The sequence below is a fragment of the Panthera leo genome, chromosome C1 (genome assembly GCF_018350215.1).
Source record: "Panthera leo isolate Ple1 chromosome C1, P.leo_Ple1_pat1.1, whole genome shotgun sequence".
NCBI lineage: Eukaryota > Metazoa > Chordata > Mammalia > Carnivora > Felidae > Panthera > Panthera leo.
The window spans coordinates 9,544,048-9,557,777 of NC_056686.1; the positions used below are offsets into that span (position 1 = coordinate 9,544,048).

General features: G+C 47.4%; 1 protein-coding gene across 1 annotated transcript in view; it reads left to right on the top strand.

Annotated features, from left to right (window-relative positions):
• Positions 1 to 5,485: 5,485 nt before the first annotated feature.
• Positions 5,486 to 13,730, top strand: part of PDPN (podoplanin) — a 28,249-nt gene continuing 20,004 nt past the window's right edge. Inside the window, 2 exon segments of the mRNA XM_042952114.1 lie at positions 5,486 to 5,774; positions 5,776 to 5,864. Of these exon segments, the coding sequence (XP_042808048.1) occupies positions 5,563 to 5,774; positions 5,776 to 5,864 (301 nt within the window). The 5' untranslated portion in view covers positions 5,486 to 5,562.

Consider the following 13,730-nt stretch of genomic DNA (forward strand, 5'->3'; position numbering starts at 1 on the left):
AAAGGGTACTATTGGGACAGTTGTCAAAATTTCAATATGGGCTGTGGATTAGATAATAGTATGGTATTGATATTAAATTTCTTACTTTGCTAATCCTACTGCAGCTAGGAGAGAATGTCTTTGTCCTTGGGGAATTCACACCCAGGTGTTCGGGGCTGGAGGCCATAATCTCCATTCCTCTCAAGTGATTCAGAACAAAACCAATATTCAAACGTTTTCAATACAGCGATAACAATGAAACAAATAGGACAAAACACAAAGCAAGTGGTTGAAACCTTGTCAAAAAAAAGTTGCAAACAAACGCACAAAGAAATCTGGACATAGGATAATTTCTCTATGTTCCTGTTTTCCAGTTTCTGTAATGAATTTTTATTTTTATAATTCATAGTTGTGATTATTATAACATTATAATTATATGTTATAATTCTATTCTCTACATAGAGTGTACTCTATTATACTCTATTATGTATATAATTATGCTCTACTGGCTGGTTCAGTCAGTAGAGCACGTGACTCTTGACCTCAGGGTCGTGAGTTCAAGCCCCCATTGGGTATAGAATTTACGTAATACATACATACAATGAAAAATAAAAATAAGTACAAAAGAATATTAGTGACGCTGATTCTTTTAAGGGTAACTGGAAAGTTTTCTGGATCTGCTATCAAAAAAATGTCAAAATGTATGGATTAAAATTCATGGATAAGATTTTTTTTTTAATTTTTTTTCTTAACACTTTATTTATTTTTGAGACAGAGAGAGACAGAGCATGAACAGGGGAGGGGCAGAGAGAGAGGGAGATACAGAATCGGAAGCAGGCTCCAGGCTCTGAGCCGTCAGCCCAGAGCCCGACGCGGGGCTCGAACTCACGGACCGCGAGATCGTGACCTGAGCCGAAGTCGGACGCCCAACGGACTGAGCCACCCAGGCGCCCCTCATGGATAAGATTTTTATATAATTTTTCCATGCCAATACGTATTCAGTTCATATCATCAAAACATATCATGAGTATTTTTTCCAATCACAGTCAGTCTTCACCTTATTTCTTTTTATCAAGTGTTTGATATAGACTACCTCCCACTAAACGTATACTTATTTAATTCTGTGGTTAAACATGATTGGGTATATGGGGCATCTGGGTGGTTCAGTCAGTTAAGTGCCTGACTCTTGAATTCAGCTCAGGTCATGATCTCACCGCGGGTGGGTGGATCGAGCCCAGGCTCCCAGTGCAGAGCCTGCTTGGGATTCTCTCTCTCTGTCTCTCTCTGTCTCTCTCTCTGCCCCTCCTCTGCTCACACTCTCTCTTTCTCTCAAAAATAAATAGGAAACATTAAAAAAAATGATTGTATCTAGTTTCTCAAAATTCTTTTGAAGGTCTGCAAGCAAAATGGTATGCCCGCCACTAAAATAGGGCATGAGTTTGATTCTGACAATAGGAATGGGCGGTCAGCATTGGCGAGGCTCCTGGGAGCGCAGGGTGGTGCTCTGGCAACTAGGAATCCAAGCCAGCTTCCCACCATGTGTGGAATGGCAGGATCCAGCCTCCAGGTAGGATCCTGGTGCAGAACCTAGTTTCTACCTAGTTCCTGGGTAGAAATGGGGGGATAATCTGACTTCCCAGAGGGGTCCTTGGGCACAGGGAGCTGGACAGGGATCCAGGAGAGCTTTTAGGAATAAGGCCCAAGGTGAGGGTTGGACCTAACAGAGAACAAGCTGATGCCAGGTCCCCATGTACTGATCCAGCTGGGTGTCCTAAGGTGGAAAGGAACCGGTTCCATCGGGCCCATGTCAAGAACCTCTGACGTAGGGGCTCGCTGGTGGGCACAGGTGGGCACAGGCGGGCACTGGAGGACTCAAGAGGCCGAGAACCAGGCAGGGCCTGGCAGAAACAGCCATCGTGGCGATCAAAGCAGGCACACTCGTGGCTGTGCATAGACCCTTCCAAAATAGGAATAACACGCCCATTTTAAAGAAGCAGAAACTGAGACTTGTGTGGCCAGAGGCCACCATGGAGCTGAAGCTTGATTCGAAAACACTGAGGCTCTCTCCAGCAAACCAAGCTGCTGTGCGCTCCTTCAGTCCCACACCACTCCCGACCCGCCTTCCCCACCCCCGGCCTCATCCCCTTGCTGCTAAATACATTTTGGATCCAGCTCATACACCTAAGTGCGTGATTTATTCCTGAGTCACAGAGGTGCCTTTGACATCGGCTACCATTTCAGGTGGTATCCTGGCCCCGGAGCAGTGTGTGTTGAGAAGCAAGAGAAGACGCTTGAGAGGTCTTCCCAGGCAGCATGGGGGAAGCTCCGGGGCTCTGGACAGGCCTCAGAGTATGCAGGGAGCAGGAGAGATCCTGACAGCTTCTCTCCAGCAACCTCATGGTTCAGGGTCCCATGGCAGGTGCTCTGACCTTGCATCTTCTTCTTGTGCATTGTGGTACCCCACCCTTGGGCGGGGGGCTTTGTGCTCCTTGAAAGCAACATACAGACCTCTCCTTCTAGAGCCTTAAGCAAGACAGCACTATCAAGAGGCTCAAGTCCTGCAATAGAGGGATAGTGCCCCGGGACTGTTTGCGTTTTCTCTAAACCTGTGGTTCTCAAACCAGGGGCCCCAGGGCCAGCAGTGTCACCTGGGAATTTGTTAGAGATGCAAATGATTGGGCCCCACTCTTGACCTACAATCAAAAATTGGGGAGTGGGGCCCAGATCAGTAACTGAACCTTTAATTTTTTTTTAAATGTTTTAATGTTTATTCATTCTTTGACAGAGATAGAGACGGAGTGTGAGCAGGGAGAGGCGGAGAGAGGGAGACACAGAATCCGAAGCAGGCTCCAGGCTCTGAGCTGTCAGCACAGAGCCTGATGTGGGGCTCAAACCCACGAACCATGAGATCATGACCTAAGCTGAAGTCGGATGCTCAACAGACTGGGCCACCCAGGTACCCCTTAATTATGTTTAAGAAAGCTCTACACCCAGTGTAGAGCTTGAACTCAGGACCCCAACATCAAGAGTCACACACTCCACCAACGCACCCACTGAACCAGCCAGAAGCCCTTCAGTGTCTTTTTTCTTTTAATTTTTTTAATGCTTATTTATTTGTGAGAGAGAGAGACAGACAGACAGAGCACGAGTCGGGGAGGAGCAGAGAGAGAGAGAGGGAGACACAGAATCCGAAGCAGGCTCCAGGCTCTGAGCTGTCAGCACAGAGCCCAACACAGGACTCGAACTTAAAGAACTGTGAGATCCTGACCTGAGCGGAAGTCGGCCACTTAACTGCCTGAGCCACCCAGGCGCCCCGCCCCTCAGTGTCTTAATTTTAACCAGCCAGTCCTCACACAAGTTTGATGCACATTTGTTCTGGAAACCCCTTTGGAAACATGTTCCTTATATACAAAATGGGTATTATCAGTGTTCTCAACCCAAGGGGTATTTTGAAGATTAAGTGACACAGGGCTCTGGTTCCTGGTGAACAGAGAAAATGTCACTATTATCTTACCAGTCACCGTTTTTGGAGCACAAGCTATTTCAAAGACTGGAGGCATCTTCCGGCATGTACTTTACTTGTTTCCTTCTTCCCCTCATCTGGGCTGGTCTCAGGCTGCCAGGTCCATTATGCTTCACTGCAGCTTCTTGGCCCAACCTTGAGCCACTCAGATGACCTCTGCCTCCTACCCCTGTGCCCGAGACAGCATCTCCTGTCTCTCCTGTGCTGTCTGCATTTTCAGGAAGGTCCCTCACCAGCTTCTGTAGCCCACTCTTCCCAGTTACTCAAACCAACAGCACCTAGACCACGTCCATAGACTCCCCTGGTCCTCCCTCTCTCCCCGTCCCCAGGATGGCCTCCAACAGGATGCAACTCTCTATCACATCCTCCCTCCTCCATCATCCACCAGAAGGTCGGGTGACCAAACTTGTAGAATCTAGACACATCCCTGGGGAGAGGGTTGGCAGTGGGGGTGGGGAGAGGGGCATCTCCTTGAGTAGTAACCTAGCCCTAGCCCCACTCCAAACTAGCTGAATTTAACCCATCCCTACCACACAGGCTTCATTTCACCCCTGTTCCCAAGTGAAGATGGGCTCTTCCTCCCTTTCTTTCTCTCTCTTTAGAGTGGATTTGCATCTTTTCTCCATCTAACAGGCTCAACAGATGATACGTGTATCATTCAGTCTGTGAACAAACATTCCTGGTAATGCAGTAATAATAATCTATTAACAAGATGGGAGAGGCAGTCAGGTTATCTTCTCTATCCCTTTTATCTTTACCTTTTCAACCCCTTGACCCAGGGTCCCTTCCCTCTCTTTAGGTCAGGTTTCAGCTCCTATCTTGTAGCCCCAGGATAAGACATTGCCTAGACCTTTAGAAATGTGGACTCTCCCCCACCGCAGACCCTCAGAAGCCCACCTGCATCTAACAGCACTGAGGCGTGTCACCTTGGTGTTTGAGAAGCGAGGCCTCTGGACAAAGTTCTACACTGGTTTAACAAGTGAATTCCCAAAGGGTCTGATTTAAGGAGTTGGGGGGTGGAGCCCAGGAATCTGAGCTTTTAAAGCAACCTCCCCCTTGTGATTCTTATGACAAAATAAATTTGGAATCAGGGTCTGGGGATGAGGATCTGAAAATAACCAACTTTCATACCAGTCAGGAGCTTTGGGGCATTCGTCTACGGTTCAGAAGGAAAAAAAGTAACACACACACACACACACACACACACACACACACACACACACACACCAAGTTTGCCTATTGCTAACATCCAGTACCTGAGAAACGGCTTAAACCAGTAAAGCAGGGATCATGAGTCCAAATTCCAGGATTAAAAAGGATGAGTGTCGGCTAGAAGTGGACACAGATTTGGTGACCAGGTGGGGCCTTTGACATTCCTGGGCTACGACACCTCACTCACGGCACACGGCCGTCCATCTGTCCGTCTGTCCAGCACCACAGCGCTACATCCAAAGGCAGGAGAAGCAGACCTCAGACTCAGCCTTTTTTCTAAAACTGCCAGAGCCAGGGAGTCCCCGAAAGTCCCCACCATCTCTCTCAGGCAGCCAGGACCCCAGAGCCCCCCTGCTCAGGTCCCCCAGACAAGGCACGATCTACCAGCCCGATCCGCCTCCGGGCCCACCCAGATGAGGACCGCCACTTTTGAAGAAAGCCGTCAAATTCAATATTTGCAAGAACAATCCCATGCTTGGTTCTAAAATTATTGGCCACACAAGGAAGAGTTTACTCCTCCTAACAAGAAAAACGTAGGCTTGTGCCTTACTCCTAAAACAAAGCAAAAAAAACAAAAAACAAAAAACAAAAAAAAAACCCCACAATAATAAAATAAAATATTTTAAAAACTAAATTGCTCACTGCCTGCGTCCCCTTTCCCTCCTGTTGGGGCTCAGGGCCCTCCACAAGCCCTGGCAGCCCCCCACAGCTGCAGCCCTGTAACTTTAAACCTGGCCTGAGGTCATCGCTTTCGTGCTAGCCAAACAGAGGCAGAGGGCGGTCCTAGTGAGCCCTGGACTGGGACCACCTTAGGGCCAGCTGCTCCCCGCCCTCCTCGGGAGAGATAAATGCTGACTCCGCTCTCACTCTCTGCAAAGTTTCCAACTGCAAAGTTTGCTCCTCCGCTGCTGTGGGGGAAGGAAGCTCGGGGACCCCTCCCGCGCTGAGGCTTTTGCTCCCCGCCTTCCAGCCCCTACTCTCTGGTTCCACTGGGCGAGGGCCTCTGGCTGCAGGGCTTTTTAATCTTCCCCTGGCACAGACACCAGCTGCACGGGCCCCAAAGAGGACCAGTCAACCAAGAAGATGTGGAAGGTGCCGGTTCTACTCTTGGTTTTGGGAAGCGCCTGGCTCTGGATCCCGGCAGAAGGAGGTAAGACCCAGCAGAACGGCTCCGGCAGGGTGGGGACGAGTGCGAGCTGGGACTTGCTGGAATGCCTGGGCCTGGTATTTGAAGTTGCCCAGGAGAGCAGAGGGGAGCTGGGAGTGTGCGTGTGCCCGCGAGGCTGGAGGACGCCGGGAAGGAGAGACGGTGGCTTAGCTGGTGCCGAGTCCCAAAGCAATGGCTGAGCAGGGTGCGAGGAGGAGACCCCGCATCCACGGGCAGCAGGGGTGGGGAGCAGAGAGGGATGTCCCTGCAGGGCAGGCCACCTCCTGCCCACCCCCTGCTCAGCTCATGAGACCTAGGGTAGAAGGCTAGAAGCAAGGAGCCTTCCCCTGGCTGGGCTGCGCTTTCCTATAGGGCTGTGCATGGGAGGAATGCACATGGCCTCAGAAGAAGTTGGCCCTGGGTATCAGGAGGGACACTAAGCAGTACTGGGGTGGGGAGGACTCCCCTGTGCGGCGATGGTCTCCCTCTGGTGGTCGCCTGGTCTTACACCCTGTGCACAACGTGTTGGACACCCCGGGGACCCCCATCATTGGGACTGTCTGGAAGAGGCGTCAGTTATCCTCCATGGAGAGGATGCTGCGTGTAGCAGGACTGAGCGGAGGGCTCCTGAGTAGCGTGGGGCAGTGGAGGACGGTTGTGAGCCTTGAGGCATAAGCTGGTTTGGGGCCCTGTGTTGAACTTGGCCAACACCAATGACCGAGTGAGTGTTTGGCGTCTCCTTGGACTTTAACTGCATTAGATCTGCCGGTGGGGGCTCCGCCTGCCCGCCAGCTATGCTTCCCCCGTCCCTTTCCCTCTTCGGACTCTTCCATCCACTTTATTTTTATGTTTCCCCGCATAGAATATAAGCTCTGGAGAACAGAGCTCTGTCCTAGTCTCGATCCTTAGGGCCAAAACCACATCCGGCACGAAGTAGCTGCTCACTAAATACTGGCGGGAGGAGCTGTAAGCTCACTCGTGATCTTTGGAGTTGGAGGTTGCTGAAAGGTAAACTCTTGTATTTTCCAAATGGAGGCTAGAGGAAGGTCTCGTACCAGAAAAAAAATCCTTCTGGGAGGGAGTGGCTGGTGGGAGGGTGGACCTCACCTAGGCAGCTATAATTCCGCGCGAAGACAATAATACCCAGCCCTGGGGAAATTATACAGGGTGTGCTACTCTGTGCCAGGCCGTCTGCTTCAGAGAGACTTGAGCAACTGTTTTTACAGGGCCGTGGGCTATTCATGGCAGGTCCTATCTTTGGAACTTCTCTTTCCACTGGAACATACACAGCTCTGCTCTTCACTTACGTTTCCCTTTTGGCGACACAGTGTGCAGAAGATACCATTTCGTGCTCCCCCGGGCCAAGGTGTGGGACACCGCCAAACTGAGTCTCATCCCAATTTAGCTAAGGGAAGGCAACAGCCAGGCAGCATCCTCTGTTTCCTCCTAAGAAAGGGTTGGCTGTAATTATCCTTACGCCAGTTTTTGAATGTCAGAGGTGCTTTAAAGGAGGGGTTTGCCTGAGGCGTGAACCTGACTTAGGCCTCTGTAAACCTTGTCTGAAAAAAAAAACAACAAAGAAAGAAAGAAAGAAAAGGGAAAAAAGAAAACAAAAAAAACTACCAGCACAGTCGGTACTAAAAAATCTGTTAATGGCAGACACCCCCCCACCTTCCACCACCCCCTCCCCCCCCCCACCTTCCACCCCCACACCCCCCCTCCTGCCCCCAAGCTGTGTGTGGACACTGAATTGCAGGGCTGCCTTCGAGCAGCTGAGGCCCAGGAGGGGTTTTGTCTGAGGATAATGACTGAGGCGATGTGAATATGGATGAATAACTTCATTGAGCTGAGCTATTGTGGGTCCTGTTGCGGAGTTGGGCCGGGGGTAATTATGGGGATGAATTTTATTATCCTTCTCACAGGATCCTACTCCCTACGGGGTTTCCCTCCTCTGCTGTATGATCTGGTTCAGTTTTGTACTCTGGTCCTATGTGTCGTCGTCTTTGGAGCTGAGTGGCTCCAGAGGGGTACCGTTGTCCGCACATCTGGCCTTCTCCTGGATCGTCAGGCCCCGCCCTCACTCTGAACTTTCATACAAAACACGTACTCCGGGGCCCATCCGGTATGGTTTCTTTTGTAAAATTCTGCAGGCTGCTGCTTGCTACAGACCCACATGTGATTTTTCCGGGACCAGTCCACCCAGGATTAATCATGCGGTGAACAAATTTCCCTGTGATTTCCCCGAAACTCTTGGCAGTGAGTTTCAGAGGCCCTGAGATCTTCATGAGCTGCTGAGAGTTTCTGTTCACTTAAAGACATCTATCAAGCATTTAATAAACACCAGGTCTGTTAGAGTCTTCGCGAGGGAAGTCTATCCCTTACACTGGTGTGTGAGATCCAAGATAGCATTTAATGGAAAGAAAAAACACATTTTTAAGAAGGATCCAAGTGCGAGAAGGCGAAGTCAGAACTTGGCGGATAAGGCAGGACCCTGGCTGAGCGGAGGTATACGACTCCTCTCTTTCTCTGGCCTCTAAAATGAGTGGTCCATGAGCAACTCTCTACCAAAGAATTGTAAAGCCCCCAAACCTTGGCGTGACAGTGAGTGGTCTGGCCGAGTGGGGAGGACACCACTTCTCTCCCATTTCCACCCCCGCCACGTGCTAGGAATGTCATAGTTCCCTCATTTAACCATGGCAACTCCTTAAATTATACATCACTATCTTCAGAATATGCCAGAACTGGGTTTCCGAGATGGGTCTAACTCCAAACCCCAGGCTCTCTTCACTACATTACAAAACCACATAAGAACCAAAAGTTGAACTTGAAATTGAAGGTTTGTGTCATTTTAAACTCCTTAAACATGAATATATATATATAATAATATTATAATATAAATAAATATAAACATATTTTATATATTTATATATATAAGTAATTATATAATTTTAATAATTATATAAATTTAAATAGTTTATATATTATATAATTTATATAATTTAAATATATAAATATACAAATATATAAATTTAAATAATTTATATAATTCTATAATTTGTATAATTATATATAAATATATATAATATATAACATAATTTTATAATATATATAAAGGTATAAAAAGTCCTCTACATTAAATACTTGCTATAATATTCCTATAAGAATGAAGACATCACAGTACGTTGAAATAGGATTCATTAATTCCTTCCCCATATGGTAATCGAGCATCTCCTGAGTGCTTGGTACAGGGCCAGTTACTGGATTTGAGCTGTGAGCACTTTCAGGAGAGGCACACCTAACATTACAAAGCATTCCCTGAAGTCTTCACCAGCAGAGCAACGGACCTGTGCTTTAAATTCCATTGGCTTATCTGAATATTTGTCATATTTCGGGCTCCAAGAACAGGCATGCCAGGTTACAACTTGTGGAAATGTTTCAGGGGAGGATGTAGAGGACAAAAGACCCAAATGCCCAGCACTACCCTGGTGAAACTCATTTGAATAATCTGAATAAGAGCCTGCAAGGCTCTCGAAGGAAGCCTTGCCATTCCTGCCACTCTGAAACCCCTCCAGGAAACCCCCAGCGTGAGCGATTTGTTGGAAGAGAATCAAATGACTGGGGGCACGGGGTGGGGAGCCCTACTACAGCCAAGTCAACACTTATCAAGATAAGTCTTGATAGATTCCCATGGTGGGGGGAAGATAAGAAATGAAGCAACCTCGATTGAAATTTTGAATCCGTTCCCTACTGATTTCTTAAAACTTTGGGGGAAAGAAAGAGATCAGGCATTTGATCCGAGGGCTACAGGATAGAGCCAGGTTAGGGAACAGCTGGAATTCTGCCAACTTCATGCAAGTGGGGAAAATGAGGTGACAGCTTCTTTCCTCCTTGCCCCACTCCAGGGCCCATCAACCACTGGCGCCTGGTGGGGGGACCAGTCCAAGGCAAGAATTCCCTCGGGCTTCACACATAGGGGTGGGCAGGCTCTCCCTTCTTTTTGTCTGGCTGGGTGCCTTTGCCTGGGGAACTGCTCAGAGGAGGTGGGTTTGCCCTCTGAGGGGAATCACGCTGAGTCCAGAAGGAAGTCTGCAGATCTGAGCACCTCATTCACTTAGTTGTCTGGGGAGCTTGCAGACTGAAATTGTTTGGGGCAACACTTAATTTCATGCAGGGGGTGGGGGGAAATCAACAAAAGGATAATCATCTTTCTGGAGGATGATGGGCTCTTGACCAGGGTCCGGGGGATAGAGCTGCCAATGCCCCAGGCAGTGGAGAGAGTATCACTGAACACAGGGGGTAATGAATGACATTGACATTGTTAACGTGTACAGCATGCAAAGTACTGTCAATTACACAGACAACAGATAGGAAGCAGAGAAGGGGTGCTAGAAGATGTGATGAGAATGCAGTATTTTCCTGCAATTCATTACGATGTCTCTATCCAGGAGAGTAAGACACAACTTAGCATTGAAGGCTGTTATCGATAAATAGTGTCCTGCCTGAGGAAGAAGGTGTCAGTTTGCTGAGAATCTAGAAAGGGAGAGAAAAGTGATGAGGATTTGATGACGGTAAACCCGCCCTACCCAAGGAATTCATTTATTTACCAAGTACATATTGAGTGACTGCTTTGTGAGTCAGGCAAGGCACATGTAATCCCTGTTTACAGCTAGTATGCAAGAGATCCTATCTGGTGGCCATGGGTGTTCTGATCTCGGTCACAGTGACTGTTCTATGGTGAATCAGGGACCTCTGTTCCATCACAGTCTGGAAATGTACTCCACGCAAGAGCCCCACCCTTTGCCTTTGTTTTATACACACCAAACAGCATCCCAGGTAGTTCACTCCTGAGAAGGGCATGCTGTGTATGGTGTTGGAAAGCTGTCTCCTGTTGGAAATAAACTATTTGGTTTCCTGGCCTCTTGTGAATTTGGCTGATGGGAAACAGTATCATCTGAGTTGGATCACCCCATAGTAAGATTAAATTTCTGGATCTATACAGCCAAGGGGACTGGATTCTGGTTGGGTGGTGGTAACAGCAGTGACTATGTAATAGCAGCTAACCTCTACTGGGTGCTTAGCAATTTCCAGCACTCTCCAAGCCCTGCTTCATTTAATCTGTGCAGCAGACCTACAAGGTAAGAACTATTTGCATTTCATAGGCCAGTGAGGAGGCTCAGAGAGGTTCAGTTACTTACACACACAGGCAGGTAGTAAATAGCAAATATTCAAGTGAGACTTGAATCCAGGCAGCCCAAGCCCAGAACCCATGCTCCTAACCACTCAACGCGACACCCACCCATACTTGGGCTCAAGGCTTCCAAGGACACCCAGAAAATCAGCCAATTGGTTTCTTCAATTACCCTTACAGTAACAACATCACTTGGTATTTGTTAGATGCATATTTCAGATTGAAGAGCTAGCTGGCGTTGGGGTACCAAACTGAAGGTCATGGTCCTGCCCCTTTACATATTTATAGGACACACTTGTTATTAAGAACTTAAGAGCTAAGGGTGGCTCAGTTGGTTAAGCCTACGACTTCAGCTCAGGTCATGATCTTGTGGTTCACGAGTTCGAGCCCTGTGCTGACAGCTCAGAGCCTGGAGCTCGCTTCAGATTCTGTGTCTCCCTCTCTCTCTGCCCCTCATCCACTTGTACTCTGTCTCTCAAAAATAAATAAAAACATATTTAAAAAATTAAAAAAAAAACACTTTTAAGAGTGAAAGAAGGAACACGAAGAGGGATCGCAGCTCACAGAGAGAAGCAAGACAAGTGGGTGTGGTGTTTAAGTGTAAAAAGAACATACAAGACAACATAAAACAGCATGTCCTGAGCAGCACAAACCATTATGTGCTCAGAGTCTGGAGATGAGATTCTTGTGGTTGTCAACAGTTGGAAAAAAAAAAACCATATGGGGCAGATGGGAATTGATCTTGACTGTGAAAAATGGTAGGATTGGCCGGACAAGGTGGCAGAGAAGGGCAGTCCAGGCAGGAGAGACTGCTTGAGCAAATGCACGGGAGTTGGAACAACCTGGAGTTTGTGTGGGAAGATGCATGGAGGCTCACTGGTGTTGGAGGAAGGGAAGTCAGGGAGAAGGACGAACCCCTGATGAGTGAGAGAGTTGGACCTTTTTTTGTAGGCAATAGGCAGTAACCGCAAATGGGAGTGAGGTGGGCCATGAATTAGCAGTTGTCAGGAAAAAAAATGATGACAGGAACCATATGGGATTGAATCTAGTTTATGGGACCAGTGGGGTGGGGTGGGGTGGGATGGGGGGGTCAGGAGATAAGAGACTAAGTGTGGTAACAACAGAATGGGGGTGGGTGAGGTCAGATTTGGGGGAATCAGAGCCAGCTACTGACTTGTAGCTCAGTATTTCCTGATTTCTTACTCTTCCCTCATTTCCTGCGTTCTTACTATTCGCCTCTTAACCACACAACACTATTTACATTTTTTTATCCATAGGTAACTCACATATCATAAAATGAACCCTTTCCAGTTGAAGAGTCAGGGGCACCTGGCTGGCTCAGTCGGTGGAGCGTGTGACTCTTAGGGTTGTGAGGTTGAGCCCCACGTTGGGTATAAAGATTATTTAAAAATAAAATCATAATGGGGCACATAGGTGGTTCAGTTGGTTAAGCGTCCAGCTTCAGCTCAGGTCATGATCTCCTGGCTTATGAGTTCGAGCCCCGCATCGGGCTCTGTGCTGACAGCTGGGAGCCTGGAGCCTACTTCGGATTCTGTGTCTCCCTCGCTCTCTGCCCCTCCCCCGCTCATGCTCTGTCTTTCTCTCTCTCTCAATTAAAAAAAAAAAAAAAACATTAAAAATAAAATCATAAATAAATAAAATAATCAAACCCTTAGGAATTTCTCCCGTTTCCCCGCCCCCCCACCCCCTGCAACCACTGATCTATTTTTTAGGCCTATAGACTTGCCTACTCTAGGTATTTCATATAAATGGAATTGTACACTATGTGGCTTTTTGTGCCTGGCTTCTTCTCACTTAGCATAATTTCAAAAGTTCATTCCTGTTGTGGTGTGTGTGTCTCAGAATTTTATTAATTTTTTGTGGCTGAATAATGCTCCATTGTACAGATATACCGTCTGTTACGTATCCACTCATCAGTTGCTGGACACTTGGGTCACTTCCACTCTGGGGCTATAATGAGTAATATTGCTGTGGACATTCATGCACAAATCTTTATGTGGATGTGCTTTCATGTCTCTCAGGGATATACCTAGGAGTAGAATTGCCCGGTCATATGGTAACTCTATGTTGAACTTTTTAAGGAACTGCAAACTGTTTTCTAAGTGGCCGCATCATTTTACATCCTACCAGCGATGCAGAACGGTTCCAATTTTTCCAATCCTTAGCAGCACTTGTTATTTTCGGTTTTTTGTTTGTTTCATTTCATTTATTGATGGAAGCCATCCTAATGGGTATGAAGTGGTATCTCATTGTGATTTTGATTGACCAACGATGTTTAGCATCTTTTCGTGCACTTGCTGGCCATTAACCTATCTTCCTTTGGAGCAATGTCTGTTGAAATCCTTTTCCCATTTTAAAATTGAGTTGTCTTTTTATTGTTGAATTCTTTTTAAAACATGTTTATTTATTTTGAGAGAAAGAGAGAGAACATATGCACACACGTGAACAGGGGAGGGGCAGAGAGAGAGGGAGAGAAAGAATCCCAAGCAGGCACCATGTTCAACGTGGAGCCCAACTCAGGGCTTGATCCCACAACCCTGGTATCATGACCTGAGCTGAAATCAAGAGTCAAACAGTCAACTGACTGAGCCACCCAGGCGTCCCTGTTGAATTCTTTATACATTCTGGATACTAGACATTTATCAGACATATGAATCGCA